Source organism: Pollachius pollachius (assembly GCF_949987615.1).
Source record: "Pollachius pollachius genome assembly, chromosome: 1".
NCBI lineage: Eukaryota > Metazoa > Chordata > Actinopteri > Gadiformes > Gadidae > Pollachius > Pollachius pollachius.
In genome coordinates, this window is record NC_136934.1 from 23,013,903 (window position 1) to 23,035,421 (window position 21,519).

Below are 21,519 nucleotides of genomic sequence, written 5' to 3' on the forward strand. Positions count from 1 at the left end.
TAAAACCAAAATCCTCTAGGAAGATGATTGAGCGTGGGATTGGTAGCAAGACTGGGGTTGATAAAAAAATAAAGAATGAGTATACATATACCTTATTCTTATGTATTTCATACCTTGCTAGTGCTTTGTTGGTCGTTCATTTTTTTCTTCTAATCTCATGGCATAATTACATGTCTGCCAAAGTGGCCTAATGGATAAGGCACTGGGCTTCTAAGCCAGGGATTGTGGATTCGAGTTCTGTCTGGGGTGATTTGAAGCAGAGTGGCGCAGCGGAAGCGTGCTGGGCCCATAACCCAGAGGTCGATGGATCGAAACCATCCTCTGCTAAAGTCAAATCTTTTCAATGTTTCAGTCTAAAAATGAATTGCATTTGACATCCAAATCAAGAATCCTGTGCTGCAATTCGTGTGGACTTCCCTACAAGTATGGCCCACATCAGAAGCCATGATGGCAATTTAAAGATGTTTACAATAAAAATAACAATGTGCATTGAGCAAGGGTTTACAGGTTGACTCTAAAATTTGTAACTCTTAAGCAGAGTGGAGCAGCGGAAGCGTGCTGGGCACATAACCCAGAGGTTGATGGATCGAAAACATCCTCTGCTAGCTGCATATATAGTCAATGTAGAAGCCTAAAACTGAATCGTAAATGATTAGCCTGCATTGCAGAAAAAAAAATTCTCAACAAAGTGCCTACGCATTACAAGATATCCTAGTGGTCAATTTCCTACCTGATGAAACTAATTGTCACTTACATTTGTCAAAAGGTTATTTACAGTATTATTAAAAAGGTGGATTGGGCAAGTTTGCTTTTAGAGTACATTATAAAGTATTGTAGATCGAAAACATCCTCTGCTAGCTGCAGTCAATGTAGAAGCCTAAAACTGGATCGTCAATGACTACCCAAATTTGCACATCAGAAGCCGTGATGGCAATTTAAAGATGTGTACAATAAAAATAACTTAAGCCACGAACAAAATCTCACTCTGAACTCAGTTCAAAACTTGAGAGCCCTGAGTATATTTTAATGCCCTCTTTCATCTATGATGAAACCACTGGGAGGTGGCAACAATTCTCCATATACATATGGGGAGGGGGGGGGGGGTGCTTGTGGACAGTAGGGTGTTCACTAGACATAAATAGGAAGCACACTCAGGAGGAGGAATGACCTCTCACACATTTAATTAGTTGTCTAAAATAACCCTGCCTCGTTAAATCAATGAGTTGGTGTTTTGCTTTCAAGAATAGGTTATAGACGCTAGGTGTCACTATAAAATCTGTCCATGCGCGTCTCTCAGAGTGACGTAACAAGCCACCAAACAAAGATTTAAAAGAAACGAGTCAAGTTAATTTAAAAGTAACTTATTAATTACAAGTCTAAACTGCGGAAAATAGAAACATTCAAGGTGCCTTTTGAAGGAAACCTTGGAATATCTGTCTATTTCCTAACCACTGGACCCTAGTTTACGACAGAAACAACACAATTGACGGCAGCTCCGTTTCCGCCCTTAACCAACGTGGTTTTTGGAGCCATGTAACTGTTGCAGGCTTACAGAAACGCAGCCGGAGGCTGTACTTGCGTTGGAGTAACACTCTTTTATTTTAAAGCAAACCAGAAGCGATATGTTCCAACAATACAGAGTGCCAGCGTTCTTCTATCTCATGCTGTAAGCATCTACTACTTCATCCAAAAAACTTCTCCTACTACGACAGAAATAAAAACACTTCACCAACGGAGTTCTCTTCTTCTGCTCCAAACCTCCTCAGTACTACAATAGCGTTGGCCAGTGGCGGAACTTAGGCATTACACCTTAGAATATTAACAGGCATGGAACAGGAAAACTCAATCATACATTTATAGAACATATATGAAAATAGGTTGGGGGCTCTGAATTAACCGTCTAGATTGCCCACAAAAACTAAATGCATACAATTTTGACCATGTAACCTATACCTCTACATAACCATAGCAACCACTAGAGTCACGTGACGTTGACGCAGGCCCATTGGGATACCACACAGGACACAATGACTTTCGGGGTTTCTTGTAGCATTAATTTATTTTGGAACACAACGATTTTTTGAGTCAGAGTGTTATATATTCTTTAACAGATTTTTTCTACTGTGCTCAACAGTTGCACTTCAATCTACATCAGCTCGAATAATAAAGAGGAATAAAACAAATAAAAGAAAATGCCCAATAGAAAGATAGTTAAATAACAGCTTAGACTATAGTTCAGAAAATACAGCATTGGCCTGAATTTCAGCAAACTTGAACCCAGGCAAACCCCTCCTGACGTTTCCAGCGGACTTATTTCCTGTTATCGCCACCCAAATGCTCTATACCGCAGCAACCGCCAGCATGTGTCCATAGGCCTCTCCGTTAGCCCATAATGGAGACACACCTCGTCTTCTCAGCAAATACCAACACTGTCCGAACGCTAACAACCGGAAGAAAAGACCAGGATGCACCGGCCGCAGCTTTATATAGTCGAACTCAATACTGCCACCCTGCGACCAGACGGCCACACTTCCCGTTGCAAACCAACCGCAATCCCATTCCCAAGTACTACAGTCATTGGCGTCAGTTTGGTTTGAAATGTGGTGGGGACAGAGACGCAATCTGGAGTGCTTTTTCAGAAGTGCTGGGTACATTGAGGATGCACCTTATTTTTCTTTAGCGCAGGTCATGAAAGGTTCTGAAAGACGGGATACCCATGTAGCTTACTAATATAAAATTTATACAAGAAAATGATGTCTGACATGTTTTATGAAGAAAGCGTTTTCAAAAAGCATTGGACATGATGACCCACTATGTTCTGCTCCATGATGCACTCAATGTTGACGTGACATGGCATGAGCTATACCAACATAAACAAAGAGGAGCTTACTACCTACGTGTTTAAGTTCAGAAGGGGCAAACGTGTAGCTACACATAGCACTACAAAAAGATTGAAAAAGCTAAAAATAATTATAGCTGAACGCTATATATCACATCATGAGCTGGCTGTTCTCAATTCACAACACACATCCATCCAATCTACAGGGCATTCTGACCGAAACCCACGCACTCCCCCCCCCCAACCACACAGACACAATTATTCCAGAATTCAAGCAAAGCGAATGACCAAAAGTCACTTTGAGTCAACAAGAGACTGACTCCACCGACTCCACTATCGTAATATCCACTAGTCTATACCCTGCATCGTAAGAACGCAAACACTGGATAATTTAAGTTAAGATACTTGGAGGCTATGGCTAGTAGTACTATTTCAAGTTAAAACAGCTGACCACATGAGGGCAAAAAATGATCTTGCCAAAGTACCAGCAAATCTTAAGCAATAAATATCGCATCTTACCTTTATTAATGTGCCAGTGGTCTGCAGATGTATCCCGCGGGGTTGCCTGCATGCCTGCTGCCTAACCACATCCATTTAGTTCAACAGGTTTTCGCTCTGATACTGTCCATCCGTGGTACTAACGGTCTGGTGTTTTTTTCCTATGTATTCAGGCTAAAATTAATTGACGGTCTGATGCCTCATCATTGCATACCAGCCATAGAGTATTGGTATTAATATCTCATTCATTGTCCAAGCCAGGCTGGCGCCTCATACAAAAATAATCCACAACTACGGTGCTGCAGAGGGGGCATCTAGTCACGACTGAAAAAAGACGAGATAGCGATACAACCAGAGCCCGACATTCTCTCATCCTACCTAGTTAATTATACAGCATAATGTCAAAAAGGAGTGGACAGGACATCAGAGCTTTTTTTAAAGCTAAGCAGTTGAAGCTGACATGCACAGTTAGTGTGCTAGTGTCTTATGAGCTCAGTTAAATTAATATTATTCTAGAAATATGTCATTCTTGAGTTTTTTTAGCTAGCTAGCCTCTACCAGCGCGACACACTGTTGGCTAGCATGCCTAGTGCTACCGGAGTGTTTTGCCCTATGTGCTTTAACGTTTAGCTTTCCTATTTTAATTAATTTTGAATTTATAACAGACCAATTTAATTTATTCAAACCAATATCCCTATTCTCGCACACCCATCATGAATTCAATAGAATAATAATAATATAATAATAAATAAATAAATAAATATCCTAAAAACTATCCAATAGGAGAGATGCTCACAGCGTCTATTAGAGCCGTATTCGGGTTAATACAGGGGTGAATGGGCTGCTGGAGCACCCGCTCTGAACGTCAAACATCGCCGGGGATGGCATAACATTTTAGTGAATTGAACCCCCTCGCCGTCTTAAGACGACGCCGAAGGGTACCTTTCCCTCAGCGACCGACGCTAAAGTGCCCTTGCCAACAGTCGGTATCTGACGTTCTCGGAGTGAGACTGTGTTGTCAATACACATCCAGTACACACTCAGGAGGAGGAATGACCTCTAACACGTGATAACTTAATGAATTATTTATTATTATTATTATTGAATTATTATTAAAATAACCCTGCCTCCTTAAATGTGTCCGTGCACATCTCTCAGAGTGATATATGTATAAGGTTATAGGCCGAATTCGGTTAAAATGCAGCCTCTGCTGGCCCACAACTAGATCGTCTCGTTGTACGCTTTATAAGTTATTATATATATATATATATATATATATATATATATATATATATATATATATATATATATATATATATATATATATATATATATATATATATATATATATATATATATATATATATATATATATATATATATATATATTATTATAACCATGTAGCCTTTATTTTCTTGGCGTTATCATTAAATCCTTTCTCGTTACATCGATATAAATTATTGTTATAAAGAAATCTGTATCTGACCATCCTCTCGGAAATGAATGAAATTCATATTGACGGTATGGCACTATGTCCCTATTCTGCCATTCTTGAATTTAATAGACCACTTTCGTTGCTTCGAGGAGGTCTGGTGGTCTCCGTATACATAATAAATATATATAAATATGTATGCATCTAAATAGGTATATACATACCTATTTATTTATTATACACGGAGACCTCCTCGAAGCAAAAAAATAATATATATATATATATATATATATATATATATATATATATATATATATATATATATATATATATATATATATATATATATATATAGTTATAAGTTGTAAGACAAATGAAGCAGCTTCCAGTCAGTGCATGGTGCAACAACCAGGCCTAGAGCCTGAATGCTTGAATCCATATAGCCTGCAGAACATAAACAACATCCTTAGAGCAGACCATGAACCTTTGAGGCATAGGACAGAAGAAGAGTTTGTTTTTATAACATGTAATGAGATACAACTGTCCAAAATAAAATCGAAACAGTAATGTTTCATCCTACCATATGACCCAACATTTTTAGAGTTTACTGTATGTAGAGTTTTATTGGCTCTGTGGTACGGTTCCCCTTTCTGGACTTGGGAAACATAACCTTGAAGTCAGCTTGTCCTGCAGATGTTGTAGCTTGCCTTCCCTTTCATTGTAGGCTAATGCATGATCGCTAGGCACAACCTACAATTATAGAAGGTCAATGAGCATGTGTTATCAGGCCATAAACCAACAGACCTAGCCAACCATAGGCCATGGGACAATAAACATCTGTCTTGGACTAAAATCAACACAGAAACACAACGCATAACTGAATAGTGTGTTGTTCACAGCATTGAAAATGAATACAGAGCAGAAAGGAAAAAGCAAACAGACAATGTATTACATTTTTGAGCACAAAGGTAAGCCCAGCTTTGGCCTGTTAGTGGCACTAAAGGGTTCAAATCGGGCCCCAAATTGATATCAGGGCGTCTTGCGGGTTTGAAAGGTTGGGTTTTTGGTCCTATAATGCCACCTGCTGCAAATCCCTAACCTTGTCATGCAAACAACTATAGCAGTTTAGGCAATCAGATATTTCATGATAATTAAATCTGGAAATTTTGAATATTATGCTGTTCAGTGTTCATATGCAGTTGAATATGAGCACATGCGTTCATATGCATGTGATTAATTTATGTCGATCTCAGGTTGGTTTAAGCCTCACATGGTCACACATCTTGTTCAAACAGCTGGTGCAATTTTTCTGACAATAGCATGCAGACGCATTGATGCAAAGCATCAGTGTTTTGTGACATTTCTCAGTCCCTCCAGAAAAATGCGGCGTTTTTTTGTGATTGTTGCGGCCAAAAATCCTTGATTATGCGGCACGTTTTCTTAAAAAATGCAATGAAATATGCGGCATATTTATGCAATTTTATGCGATGAAATTACGGTAACTTGCGAAAAAATGCGGGAACTTGCGAAAAATGCAGCTTTTCGATGACGTTCACGTCGCGTAATTATGTCACTTCATAACGTTCCCATGGCAACAGGAGGAAATGGCTGCTCTTGTGTGAAGTAAACGCAACATTTTTCAACTTTCTGCTAAGATATATGTGACTTTTTTGCAACGAAAATGCGGGGATTATGAAATCATGCAAGCCCCACATATTTTTCGCGGAAATCGGCAATTAGTGCGGTGAAAGGGCGGCATATTTGAAAGAATGAGGCCCCCGCATGAACATGCAGACTTTTGCTGATTATGCATTGAATTATGCGATCGCATAATCGCGTTTTTCTGGAGGGACTGATTTCTGTTTCAAGATCTGGGGTTTCCTGTAACCAGGCTTTGTATTCAATGTTTGTTGCTTCTTAGTTTTGTAAAGGGGCCTAAAAAAGCATGCATATACCAAGTAGCTATAGCTTTATAATAACTTCATGTAAACACACTTTAAAAGAAAATGTTTATTGCTGATGCTCCATGATCATATAACATCTAGCGTACACATACACACATCATTGTGACGTCACAGTGCGTTCAATGACGGGTTCGGGAAACTGAACTTGTGATAATGTCTTGTGTCAATCAAATATCTGCTAAAGTTCTAAGGTTTTCATTCGCCCTTCGACGCCGAGTAGAGGTAATGCCGCCTTCAAAACTCTCAGAGTTTCCAGGCATTTCGGAGGTTTGGACCTTAAAGGACAATTCCGGTATTTTGAACATTGAGCCCCCTTTCTGGTTTGTCTAGGGTTAAATAGAGTGGTTAACACAAAAATTTTGAATATTGGTCCTGTCCCGAGTATTTGGCTAATTTCAAATCGCCCCTGCCTGCCTCACAATGGCTGGCTATGGGCATTCTAAAACACCCCTAAACGTTCTTTGATGTTCCTTTTTAAGTATCGTAGGAAAATACAGTTTCTGTCGTCTTTTATTTGGCATTTTGTAAATGAAATGGAAACGGGACCCGAACCGGAAACGGAAAAGGGGGGTGCTTGTAGTGTTTTCGCTCGGTTCTAGCCCTACTGTTGATGGAGAACGGAGCGAAAAGACTACAACCAACCTACACTTACGTTTCATTTACAAAATGCAGATTTACAAAATGCCAAATAAAACACGACAGAAACTGTATTTTGCTCGTTACTTGATAAGGAACATCAACGAACACCACTAACCACTCGATGAGTTTCACCATTCTGAAAACAAATGTTTAGGGGTGTTTTTGAATGTCCATAGCCAGCAATTGTGAAGCAGGCAGGGGCGATTCGAAATTGGCCAAATAGGCCTACTCGAGACAGGACCAATATTCAAAATTTCGGTGTTAACCACTCTATTTCCTCCTAGACAAACCAGAGAGGGGGCTCAATATTCAATAGTATAAGTTATGGTACTATCCATTTATATGGTACGCCCGCCCGTATGAGTCGTAAGGTGCAAATCTCCCAGCTTTCTTGTGGCATTTCACAGAGGCACGTCCCCTTTTGGTCGGAGTATAAACCTTCCCACTCATAGTTCTGAGAGTAGACCGAGTTCAGTGAAGCTGACCATATGACTTGACAACAAAAATGGCTGCAACCGTAAAGAGAATTATTTTCTTTGTATTTGTACCACGTTGGTCATTTTAATGTAGATTTTAAATGCACTTACATTGTTACTTTATTCCGGTCACCAATTTATGCATTGCACGGTCTTGCTGTGTGCAATGCAATGTAAAGTTGTGTTGTTTGTTTTCGAGATTGTTTGCTAAAGGGGCTAATGTAGCTAACAATAACAATGACTAGCCAATGACAAATTCCAAGAATTAATTCCAGAATCATAATTATGCTAATTCATTTATTGCTGGTTAATAAACAAAATAGCAGTCAAGCAAAGTGCTGTAGAAAATAGCCTAACAAAATGGAAAACCCTAAAGAAAATAAAGAACTCATAAAAGACCAACATCATAAGTTATTTTCATAGCTCATCATTTACACCTTAAGAAAATAAAATGCTAACTTCACATTTAAGAAAGACTAATGGGGGAAGTTAATTTCAGCATCAACATAAGTTTAGCCTCTTTTTTTTCCACATTTCACTAATATTCCCTGTAACGGGGGGGTTAGGCAGAGCCCATGTGCACAGACTGACAATGGTGACAGGGCAGTTCAAAGTTCTATTGATTGCACCGATGATCAGGATCGAGCAGGCAGAGTAAACGGTGACAGGCAGGCAATTAGGTAGACTGGGGGTACCGTAACCGGCGGGTAGTCGGACAGGTGCGGACTCGATCACTGGCGGGCGATCAGGCAGGCAAGGGCTCGTCGGTGGGCGGGTAGTCGGGCAGGTGAGGGGTCGATATCAGGGGGGCAGACAGGCAGGCGAGGAGCCGGAAACAGGGGAGCAGACATGCCAGCAGGGACTCGACAACAGGCGGGTGGTCAGACAGGCGAGGGTTCGGTAACAGGCAGGATCAGCGTTTGAGAAACAGTTCTGGAGTTGCGGGAAAGCTCTGTGAGTAACGAGAGACGATCTGGCAGAGACTGAGTAGAGAGAGAGGATTGATATAGAGGGAGCACAGGTGAAGGTGATTGAGCTAGGTGAGATCAGCACGGCAGGCAGGTGAACGGGAAAATCAGGAGCGGACCATGACAATTCCCCCACCAAGTCAGACCTAAGTGATTGTCACTGTTGGCGGCAACCTGATTGAAATCAATACGACAAAAACACATGGATCGAAAGAGCGCTTGTTGTAGTCCATCTTAGGAAAATATATATACACAGGTATATATATATATATATATATATATAATAGTCTAACTCTATATGTCAAATGCATGATATGTAGGCCTACGTATATGCTAGTTTTTTATATTATATATATTTAAATATTGTGGCGACTCCTACGGGGTCGCACAGGGGATTCTGGGTATCCAGGTTGCATGTTGACCAAAGGGGCTTTGTCGTCCTTTCGGTAGTTGTTTGGATTAGTGGGGTTAACGGGTTTGGGGTCTTTATTGGTTGTGGGTTAATTGTGTGTAGTTCTATTGTTGTGTAATCGCGACCATTAGTGAGAGTGTTGTGTGTGTTCGTCAGGTGTGCCGTGTTCTGTTACGTTCGGTGGTCGTTAGTAAAGACCGTCCGTAGTTGCGCTGTGTGTGGAGCACGGAACTCCATAATTGGTTGAACCTGGGCTCCTGTCTCGTTCTCCCGTGCTGTTCACCACAATATTGTCATACCTAAACCACATTCCCCATAGAAAAAGCACACCGTGTTACTTGGTGTTACAACCCTCTTCGTTGATTGGATTGGTGCAAGTGGATTTTCAATGGTCAGATACAGATCTTATTATAACGATAATAGCTACATGGTCTACTACTAAATAATTCAATATTAAACCAATGCATTTCAATCGGGAGAATATTTTCGAAGGGGGGATTCGCAGGATTCGTCAAAACAACAATCCTATGGTGGTTGCCATCAACCGCCTCCTTCCACCCACCCCCCTTTCCCAGTTATCGTATGCATCCATGTGCACTTCTTTACGACCTATGGCCATTATTTCATTTTCTGTAACATCCATGCATATATCCTGCATTTAATACATGTTCATGTTATATGCTGAATATTCTGAACAAAGGCCTGAACATATTGATTGTTCCTGTGATAGGAGCGGGATGCTTTGTTGAGGAACATTACACAACAACACCACAACAACACTACGCACCACTGACGTCCTGGTTGTGACGGTGTTTTGGCACCGATTGTTCAAAGTGGCCTAATGGATAAGGCACTGGCCTCCTACGCCAGGGATTGTGGGTTTGGTCCCCGTCTAGGGTGATTTCAAGCAGAGGGTGGGGAGTGTGCTGGGCCCATAACCCAGAGGTTGTTGGATAGAAACCATCCTCTGCTAGAATCAACCTCCCCTCCACGAAGTAGTCATTGACCATGAAGGAAAGTTGCCGCCGTCAGCGAGAGGAAATGGGCCCTAAACGTCCACAGGGGCCCCACGAGGACCTTGGTTTGGACAGCCTTGTGATATGAGGGTCCGGGATTCTTGCCATCCAGAATAGTACTGGAACTCGCAGCAAGAGGTTAGTAAACAGAAAATTCAGTGGGCTGAGACAGGTCGGTATTAAGACTGATAAGTTGGGTGAGACAATTTAGTATATAGACTGATCATTGGGATGAGACAGGTTAGTATGGGCTGATCATTCGGGTGAGACAGGTTAGTCTTGTACCTGCACTGCAGTCTTTCATGTTCACTGTTTTTATTCAGTTCCACAGAGGGCACGTTTTCACCACAACCAAAAGATCAAATACTAAATACTGTACATTGCAGTACTGTACATTACAGTGCAGTAAATACAGTTTGAGCAAAAATAAAACAAAAATAAACCCTACTGTACTGTAAACACAAAGAAACATGGCAATTGTGCGTGGGTGGGCTTATGGATCCTGCTGTCTGTTGGGGTCTGGCCAAAGGATCTCATCAACATCACAAGCAATGTTTTCTCCCGCTAAGCATCGGGGAAAATATTGCCTTGTGTGCCGAATCCATCCATGGATTGACCCTAAGTCGATGTCTCCGCAGGCCTGTTCCATTGCAGAAGAGGCATGCGAGCATGTGGTTGGCGGTCATATACGCGCCATCTCCAAGCCGGAAAAAAATATTCTATGGGGTTTAGAAATGGTGTGTAAGGGCGCAAGTATAGGACTTAAAATTGATGATGGTTGGTGAACCAGTTGCAGACCAGAGCAGCCCAATGGAAACTAAAATTATCCCAGACAACAACAAACCTGGGCTGCTCTGGTCTGTCCTGTACAGCTGCATCGTGAAGTGCATCCAGAAATGTTATTACAGCGCCTTGCAAAAGTATTCACCCCCTTGGCTTTTTACCTATTTTGTTACATGACAGCCTTTAGTTCAATATTTTTTTAATCTGAATTGTATGTGATGGATCAGAAGACAATAGTCTAAGTTGGTGAAGTGACATGAGAAAAATATATACATAAAACTATATTTAGAAATAAAAAACTGAAATTTGGCATGTGCATATGTATTTACCCCCTTTGTTATGACGCCCATAAATAGCTCTGGTGCAACCAATTAACTTCAGAAGTCACATAATTTGTGAAATGATGTCTACCTGTGTGCAATCTAAGTGGCACATTATCTGTCAGTACATATACACACATTTTTTGAAAGGCCCCAGAGGCTGCAACACCTAAACAAGAGGCACCACTAACCAAACACTGCCATGAAGACCAAGGAACTCTCCAAACAAGTCAGGGACAATGTTGTTGAGAAGTACAAGTCAGGGTTAGGTTATAAAAAAATATCCAAATCTTTGATGATCCCCAGGAGCACCATCAAATCTATCATAACCAAATGGAAAGAACATGGCACAACAGCAAACCTGCCAAGAGACGGCCGCCCACCAAAACTCACGGACAGGGCAAGGTGGGCAATAATAACAGAGGCAGCACAGAGACCTAAGGTAACCCTGGAGGACCTGCAGAGTTCCACAGCAGAGACTGGAGTATCTGTACATAGGACGACAATAAGCCGTACGCTCCATAGAGTTGGGCTTTATGGCAGAGCGGCCAGAAGAAAGCCATTACTTTCAGCAAAAAACAAAATGGCACGTTTTGAGTTTGCGAAAAGGCATGTGGGAGACTCCCAAAATGTATGGAGGAAGGTGCTCTGGTCTGATGAGACTAAAATTGAACTTTTTGGCCATCAAAGAAAACGCTATGTCTGGCGCAAACCCAACACATCGCATCACCCAAAGAACACCATCCCCACAGTGAAACATGGTGGTGGCAGCATCATGCTGTGGGGATGTTTTTCAGCAGCCGGGACTGGGAAACTGGTCAGAGTTGAGGGAAAGATGGATGGTGCTAAATACAGGGATGTTCTTGAGCAAAACCTGTACCACTCTGTGCGTGATTTGAGGCTAGGACGGAGGTTCACCTTCCAGCAGGACAATGACCCCAAACACACTGCAAAAGCAACACTTGAGTGGTTTAAGGGGAAACATGTAAATGTGTTGGAATGGCCTAGTCAAAGCCCAGACCTCAATCCAATAGAAAATCTGTGGTCAGACCTAAAGATTGCTGTTCACAAGCGCAAACCATCCAACTTGAAGGAGCTGGAACAGTTTTGCAAGGAGGAATGGGCAAAAATCCCAGTGGTAAGATGTGGCAAGCTCATAGAGACTTATCCAAAGCGACTTGGAGCTGTGATCGCCGCAAAAGGTGGCTCTACAAAGTATTGACTTTAGGGGGGTGAATAGTTAGGCACATTGACTTTTTCTGTCATTTTGTCCTATTTGTTGTTTGCTTCACAATAAAAAAAACAAAAACATCTTCAAAGTTGTAGGCATGTTCTGTAAATTAAATTATGCAAATCCTCAAACAATCCATGTTAATTCCAGGTTGTGAGGCAACAAAACATGAAAAATGCCATGGGGGGTGAATACTTTTGCAAGGCACTGTATATGTTCGGTATTGAAGGGACCTAGTTTTGCTTGATGGTGCAGTAGCCCTTGAAGGCTTATGGCAGCACACAATGAGATACTTACACAATTGCCCTTTCGCCAATTATGTTACGACCCTATCGTCTTGTTTTGCTGAGGTAGAATCCAGCCTCATCAATGTAAATAAATTCATGAGGCTGTGCAGCTCCATCCATCTCCAAGATGCTCTGTAACAAAACAAAATACATGTAATACATATTTTGCATGGCATTACTCAAAACACTCAACTACAGTACTACACATACAGAACCCCCACCCCATCAAACAGGTACCTGGTACCTGGAATGTATCTATGTGGTACTGATACAATGGCACATATTCAGCTGTAACTGGATGACACCAATACTCTATTGTAAATGTAAAGGACTGTAACACTTACCTGTACATATTCACGTAGAAGTCCTTTGACCCTGACACTGTTGCTCTCTAATGGGACCCTGTACAATTGCTTCATGGTAATTTGTTGCTTTACCAAGATGCGTCTGATAGTGGAAATGCTTACTTGCTCTATGTTATTGTGAGGTACTTAATTGTGTAGCGTCTACAGTAGCTGCTATCGTTGCTTTACACGGGGAATGGGTTAGCCTAGCGATTGTAATACTTGCACTTGGTTCTATGAACATCTTTACTGTACCGACAGCGATATATTGTTTCACTTCTTATGACAAATGTACTTATTGTAACAAATGCACTTCTTGTAAGTCGCTTTGGATAAAAGTGTCTGCTAAATGCCCTAAATGTGAATGTAAATGTTATTGAATACTTCTCTATCTGCAAGTATTTGTTGCTGTAGCTGGTTGAGACATATTGCATTGTTTGCTCTGACCAGGTCCACAATGGCAAGTTCCTGCTGTTGGGTGAACAGGCGTTGGCGTCCCCCCCCAGAATTTCTTGAAAAAATATACACGCAATCTTCAAGCCGAAAAAAAACCTTCTATAGGGTTTAGAAATGGCGAGTTTACGACTTCAAATTGTTTATGGTTTGTGAACCAGTTCCCCGCTAAAACAGCCCCATGGAAACAAACATTATCCCAGACAACAACAAACCTGGGCTGCTCTGATCTGTCCTGTTCAGCTGCATCATGAAGTTAATCTAGAAATGTGAGGATATGTTTGGTATTGTAGGGACCTATTTTTGCATGATGGTGCAGTTACCCTCAAAGGCTTATGGCGGCACACAATGATATATTTCCCCAGCGCTGCCCCTGGACGTGCACAATTGCCCTTTGACCTTTTTGTAGCTGGCTGATAGGCGTTCAGTTTAGTAAGTAAGTGTTTTCAGGTGTGTATTTAAGTATTTTGAATTACCCAATATGTTTTGTACTTTGAATAGATGTGTTTTCCCAATGGTACACTGAGATTTCATTTTTTAACTAAGTGTCTTATGTATGAAATAGTGTGCATTGTGCAGGAGCAAGTGCATTGCAGAAAGGAGCAAGTATGTTGCACAATTGTAACTAAAGTAAAAAGCAGCGCTTTTGTTTAAGGTATGGTTACATGTGTTTAAGGTATAGTAACAAAAACTTGCAAGTTGTGTTAATTTGGTTCAAACATGTGTCTATAGTGTTCGAGCAATTGGCAAAAACTGTATTTTTTTTTTATTACTGCTTAAACTGATTTTACTGCACTGTAAAGTACCCTACTGCAATGTACAGTATTGAGTATTCGATTTTTTGGTTGTTGTGAAAACGTGCCTTCTGTGGAACTGAATAAAAACAGTGAACATGAAAGACTGCAGTGTTTTAAATAAAGTAGACTAGTGTGTTGATGCTGATTTGAAAGTGTATTCATATGATGCAAGTGTCTATCATTTTGTCATCAGAGAGACATTTTGTCAAAGGATTGTTAGGTTTCGATAGCAGAGTTAAAATTTGATATAGATGTGAATGGTATATTTCCCAGTGTTGTGTCTTATTTGCTTCTGGTTGAGTCTTGATATGAGGATCCAAGTTCTGCAAAACGTGTCCAAGCAACGGGCAAAAACTGTAATAATGTGGACACAATCCAGATGAAGGAATTCAAACTATTTAGGGTTAGCACATCCGTGGCCTCTGAAGTAGAATCACTTCCCCTCCCGTTGCTCCAGTCAGGGTCCACAAAGGGTCACTGTCTCTTTAAGAAACATGATTCTTCCCAGGGGGTCCTTCCCCTTCGCTCTCGGGTGTGACCGTTTCACAACAACTTCATGCCACAGTGGTTGGTCACATTGCCTCTCACTCAAGAGATATCAGCTCTCATTGGCTGGAAGGGAAGCTTCCTGTGTTCATTCAAAGAAAGAGGGAAGTATTTGTGTTCAGAAGAAGTGAAGTCATTAACAGACACGGGGAGAGAGAGATAGAGAAGATAGGGCATACATATAAAGAGAAAGTAAATAAAGGAGTGAGTGCTGTTCATCCGAGTGAAGTTTAGTCTGTAGAGCTGTAGCACCAATCGAGTCATCTTTAGTTAACTGTAGAGCTGGGTGAGGAGGAGGAGGTTGAGGAGGAGGAGGAGGAGGAGGAGGAGGGATATGCAGTGTGTGATGCCATGAGTCCTGTGCTGCTGTCTCTGGAGTAAACAGAGCAGCACAACAGAGGAGACCAGAAGACCAGAACCAGGTCATATTCTTCTGTTCTGACCGCTGTAAGTATGCTCTGCTGAAAGGGAACTATACCAGACACAAATGGAACCCCTTCCCAAACAGACACAAACAGAGCTGTGTGTGTGTGAGTGTGTGTGTGTGTGTGTGTGTGTGTATCTGATGTTTTGTCAAAAGGTAGTAGTTATAGTGGCAGTTACCAAGAATTGGTGTTACACTAAATTAGTGTAACAGAAACTAAGGAGACGTGAAAGTAGCATCTCCTGTACTCATAGCAACCGGCAATTTTGCTTTTCAAAGTGCTGATCCACTTCCGTCTCACTGGGAATTCCAGACAAGGTTCTCTGTGCTGTGGTTGACCGCTGTCTGTGTCTGACCCCACATTGGCCCATGGGACGAACCGTTCACCAATCAGAGTGCGTTGTCTTGATGGCCATGATGACTAGCAAGAAGCATCAAGAGTTGGAGGTTCGTCTTGAGGACATGCTGTCGCGCATCGCCATGGAGACACTGGAGATTAAACAACTGGAGCAGCAGCTAACTGAAGGTGAGAACATCAACAGAGCACCAGTCGCATGAGGCTGACTGTATCACCTTCTTCATTTCACACATAAGATATCCATTCATGTCAGCTGGTCTTGGTCTTGTTAATGCCGGTACATGCACGATCACATAGTCCATAAATCTGTTTGCAGAAGTCAGGTGTTCTAGTCTTGATTAAATTGTTTCTTCAATGTTGAGTCATTAACTCCCCCTTTGTCTGTCTGTGTCCCCAGGCCAGATCCTGGTGAATGAGGCTCTCCAGGTGGACTTGCAAGGAATCATCTCTGGGATTCAAGACTACATGGGGGGGCTCAGACAGCAGGCAAGAGGAGACATCCCATAATAGGATTGATAGAGACATGGGTAGATGGCTGTGCCTCTTTATACCTCATCATTGTCATCGCTACAACTGCATTCTCACAGCCTTCCTCAGAGGCTTTGTGACACGGGGCATAGCCACTCTGGGTATGCCTCGTGTCTTTATGTTAGTAGTGGCTTCCACCGTGGCTTTATGTACACCACTCCAAACATGTGGCGACACATCGATGAGGCTAAACCACATAGCTGTGACTGGCTCTATTTGGTTTATTTCTCGCTGGCGGAGAAAAGAAGGAGCAGAGACCCAGGGCTAGTTATAATATGTTATAATTATGCTTTGATTCAATCTTTAGTTTGAGCCTCATTGAAATCAACATATTGGTCAGGCCCTTAGAGTAGCGGGCCCTTCCATTGCAACAGGCCTATGTGTAAATGTGGTCTTGGTAACCTTTGTCTCTGGGATGTTGTCTTGGTAACCAATAGGTCTCTAGGACATTGTCTCGGTAACCAATGTGTCTCTAAGGTGATGTCTGGGTGACCAGTGTGTCTCTAGGCAATGCCTTGGTAACCGGTGTGTCTCTAGGGTGTTGTCTTGCTAACCAGTGTGTCTCTAGGCCCTGCCTTCGTAACCACTGTGTCTCTAGGACGTTGTCATGGTAACAAGTGTGTCTCTCGTATGCTGTCTTGGTAACCTGTGTGTCTCTAGGACGTTGTCATGGCAACAAGGGTGTATCAATGATGTTGCCTTGGTAACCAGTGTGCCCCTAGGACATTGCCATGGTAACCAGTGTGTCTCTAGGATGTTGTCTTGCAGTTGTTATACATGACATTGTCTTAGTAACCAGTTTGTGTACATGATGTTGTGTTGGTGTGAGTAGGTCTGTCAGGCCCAGGATGAGGCTCGCTGCTTGGGGACACAGAACCAGGCTCTGCAGCGCCAACTGGAGGCCGTTAAGCTCCACTGCAGGCGGTTGGAGACAGAAGCCAGGACACACAGACAGGTGTGTGTGTGTGTGTGTGTGTGTGTTTTTGGGTGCGTGTGTATGTGTGTGTGTAGAATACATCTAGTTGAGGTGATGTTAAAGATTAATGCATTTGTTGTGTGTGTGTGTGTGTGTGTGTGTGTGTGTGTGTGTGTGTGTGTGTGTGTGTGTGTGGTTTTTCAGCAGTTTCAGGATGGTCTGGACCAGTTGTTACAGGCTCTGATCAGTGGACAGGATTGCTTCAGGTACCACCACTCCATGATCGACATCACATAAACAATTGTCATGTGTACAACTCCTTCAGTACAAGGAATAAGATATAGGATTTGTATGTGATACTTAAGTGCATGCAGGGAGATCATAACAGAAAAGCAAGGTCTTCTAAGGCCTGAAAACGGTCCACGTTGTTCCATTGCTATCTTTCTCCAGCTCCCATGGCCTGGAGGACCTGTTTAGTGACAGGCTGAGGCAGATGTACCAGGGCATCCAGCAATATGTAGCAGACCAGATCCGGAGGGCCCAGGAGCAGAGCCAGCAGACCAAGGACCAACAGGTCCGAGACCAACACATCCAGGGTGAGAGGCTGAGGGCGGATTCACAGGGAGCATGTGAGGGCCTACTCAACTCCCAGGCCCAGGTCCAGAATCTCCAGCACAGGATGGTCAGTGTGCACGGTCTCACAGATGTATGTTGGACCCGGAGCCGAAAGGTACTGGGTTCGATTCCCAATGTCGTCAGTCTACCTGTAGTCTGCCAAGATGTCCCCTAACACTTAATTGGTTCTTTGCATGAATCACATTTTCAAAAGCTGATAAAAGGAAAAGTAAATACAGTATACAGTACTGTTATACTGTCTGGCTGATGCCAATGAAAATTGCCACTATAATACCAGTTGAGACGAAACGGCTGTGGCTGCGTCTTCCCAGGCAGAGGTGCTGTCCAGGAGAGAACGACGACACACAGACCTGACGATAAGGTGGACAACACAACAGCTCCGGGCTCTCTCTGATACTTTAGAACAACTGGAACCACATCAGGTAAACACACACATACACATACACTCACTCACTCACTCACTCTCTAATATACGCAAAGCAGGAACACACACGTTCATACATAATGGGTATGAAATAAAATGCTCCTAATGTTGATATTTTCTTATTTTGAGTTCTTTAGTGGCATACATTCTTACCAGAGCAGTTCACATACATTACCTTAAGAACAATAACGACAATATTGTCTGTCTCTCTGTCCTCTCAGGAGCCTCCGGACTCTGGCTTGGGGCTGCACTACCTCAGTTCACCTGAAGGGGGGCGCTCTGACATGAAGATGCCACCACGGTTGGACCACTACAGTGTAGATGACAACCCTACAGACACTGGTACACAAACATACCCACACCCACACGCCAACACACACACACACACACACACACACACACACACACACACACACACTCTCAATGTGTCCCTGCCCCTATTCTCCCCTCTGCACTGAAGATGGAGGGAAAGGCGGAGCTACAGGCCTCCCTGCTGGGATAGCAGACAGCCAGGAGCCCCTCTGTGGTTGTTCCCCTTCTCCAGCCTGTAATCTCCCAGAGCACACAGACCTGGTAAGGGGGGTGGAGCCTATGCTCCAAGGTTAATTTGCTAATGTTGTGACGTGACGCGCTGGACATTACACATGCACAATGTCACTTACACATAGCACAGAGCTATTGCATTAGATTAATTGTTATTTATAACCAAAACATTGGATTGAACCAAAACACTCACCTGCTTTTGACTTATTTGCCTTTTGCCTCGACAGATTGACAGATTAGAGGAGCAGAGGAAGAGGTTGGAAGAGGAGAGGAAGATAATCCATCTGGGGAGGGAACCGCTCAGGTCAACAAGTCAACAAAACAGGTCTCACTCCCTCACACACACACACATGCCGGATCATCCACATAGTAATGTTTACATGTCCATTATCTTACAAAACATGCTTGAAATTGTTTGTGTGTGTATGGCCAGGTGTGTGTGTCTGTGTGAGGAGGTGCAGTGTGTGGAACACACTCTGTTAAAAAGGAGAGCAGAACTCAGACAGGCAGATCGACGCCTGATGGATGCACAAAGCTGTCTACACAATACCAGACACAAGGTACACACACACACACACACACACACACTATACCAGACACAAGATACACACACAAACACACACACACACTATACCAGACACAATGTACACATACACACACACACACACACACTATACCAGACACAAGATACACACACTATACCAGACACAAGGTACACACACACAAACACACACACACGCACACACACTATACCAGACACAAGGTACACACACACACAAACACACACACACACACAAACTTTGCCAGACACAAGACACACACACACACTTTAGCAGACACAAGGTACACACACACAAACACACACTATACCAGACACAAGATACACACACACACACAAACACACTATGCCAGACACAAGATACACACACACACACACACACACACACACACTATACCAGACAGAATATACACACACAGACCAGTATTTCTGGGTTTAAATATAACTGTGCTTTACGGTCACAGGCCAGATGTGTGCAGAAGCAGCTGGTGTTGTCTCAGTCAGAGCTGGAGGGGCTGAAACACAGACTGGACGAGAGCGCTACCTGTCTCCTGGAGACCAAACAGCAGCTCTGGTGAGCATCCATCAAACACAAGTCAGCTCATCCAGGGAATTGAGTTGTTATGAGTGAAGATATATGATCCTATGGGCTGTAGCAGATCCAAGTTTGAAATGCTCATTACCTTAAAAATTGTTTTTAAATTAACTTGAAAATGTACTTCAGATGTAATGAAATCAAAAAAGTATGATATTTTGAGGAAATTGACAGTGAGAAAAATACCATATGGGATATATAATATGGGATTTTAATAACTGGTGTGTCCGTTAGTAAAAGTAGAAAATCTGTTGTTTTCTGGGACTAGTTATTTGAGGAATCCTAGAACATGGGACACATCTCATTTTGAATATAAATGTCCTGAAGATGACTTGGAAATGTGAATAGGTATCAATCAATAAATGAGGTTCGGTATATATATATATTTTCATACTTTGAATCACAGCCCAAATAAGGAAATGTAAGTTGACTTCCTGTTGTGTGTCCAGGCAGACGGAGGCGGAGCTTCAGCAGGTGAGAGGGAGGAGTAGGGGAAAGAGACGATGAAGACCGGAGACACAGGTGCGACTCACGCACACAGCTCACGTCCAGTTTCCTGGTTTTAAAACGCAGAACCTTTTGAAACTGACCTTTGGTGATCAACCTTTTCTTTGTTAATTTTAAAATATACAACCAGGAATCTTGATGTGAGGTAAAGCCTCTGCAAACCAATGCTGTGGCGCCTCAGGGTTACCAATATGGTAAATGGATTACATTTATATAGCGCTTTTCTAACCAGTCGCGACTCAAAGCGCTTCACATTATTGACAACATTCATCCACACACCGACGGTGGTGTCAACCATGCAAGCAGCAGCCAGCTTGTCAGGAGCAGTTAGGGTTAGATGCCTTGCTCAGGGACACCTCAAAACTCAGCTAGGAGGAGCCCAGGATCGAACTAGCAGCCTTCCGGTTACCAGTCAACCCGCTCTACCTCCTGAGCCACATGCCGCCCCTTTGTACACAGACGGGTGTTTCTATGCAGACGGTATGATAAGTGCATCACACGTTCATCCCCCGACCACTGGACTACCTTTCAGCTGAGGACTGGAATGTGTTGCTGGACTGGACAAAGAGTTTTCTATGTATATATGACAATGACAATCAAGAAGTGACTCTGAAAAGAAAGTTGGGGTGAAAATTAGTACAAACAGGACTGCTCTGAACTCCATGCAACATAGGCGGAATGGTCCGGATGGTGTCGGTCACACAACAACATCATTGTCGGCGTAGTTTCAACTTAGTCTCCACCTCTGACTGCCTTTCAGGAGACATTACTCCCTCACATGATTGTTCACACATGCGTGCCTTCTTTACGTGAACCCGGCCACTCATTTAACCATGTTACTGTAAACACCTATTTTTTTTCTATGGAGGACCGTCTATGTAACAGTACAATTGCCCCATGTAAACCAACACTGACGGCAAAGTTTATTGCAAATTTTACTTCAAATAAAACGCTATTGAATTAATGTGGGCGTGTTTATGTATTGATTTGAATGTTGAGCTCTAGGAAGCTTAATGCTATGAG

At 42.5% G+C, this 21,519-nt stretch overlaps 1 protein-coding gene across 3 annotated transcripts; it reads left to right on the forward strand.

Annotated features, from left to right (window-relative positions):
* Positions 1 to 15,335: 15,335 nt before the first annotated feature.
* Positions 15,336 to 21,443, forward strand: LOC307087024 (uncharacterized protein). 3 transcript variants are annotated; one of them, XM_079752418.1, is made up of 13 exons: positions 15,336 to 15,453; positions 15,825 to 15,956; positions 16,186 to 16,274; positions 17,149 to 17,271; positions 17,437 to 17,498; positions 17,683 to 17,914; positions 18,180 to 18,290; positions 18,514 to 18,634; positions 18,753 to 18,865; positions 19,063 to 19,160; positions 19,269 to 19,395; positions 19,859 to 19,968; positions 20,439 to 21,443. In XM_079752418.1, the coding sequence occupies exons 2-13, from the start codon at positions 15,839 to 15,841 to the stop codon at positions 20,494 to 20,496; spliced, it is 1,362 nt and encodes a 453-aa protein (XP_079608544.1). In that variant the 5' UTR covers positions 15,336 to 15,453; positions 15,825 to 15,838; the 3' UTR covers positions 20,497 to 21,443. The 3 variants fall into 3 exon arrangements, with proteins under 3 accessions (XP_079608544.1, XP_079608546.1, XP_079608545.1); XM_079752420.1 differs by having other exon boundaries at positions 20,443 to 21,443; XM_079752419.1 differs by having other exon boundaries at positions 17,440 to 17,498.
* Positions 21,444 to 21,519: the final 76 nt, after the last annotated feature.

Excerpts from the sequence above, each read along its gene's own strand:
- LOC307087024 (XM_079752418.1), top strand. The coding sequence starts at position 15,839 with ATGGCCATGATGACTAGCAAGAAGCATCAAGAGTTGGAGGTTCGTCTT. Across the intron at positions 17,915-18,179 it reads AGAATCTCCAGCACAGGATG|GCAGAGGTGCTGTCCAGGAG; the intron begins GTCAGTGTGCAC and ends GCGTCTTCCCAG. Across the intron at positions 18,866-19,062 it reads TCCCAGAGCACACAGACCTG|ATTGACAGATTAGAGGAGCA; the intron begins GTAAGGGGGGTG and ends TTGCCTCGACAG.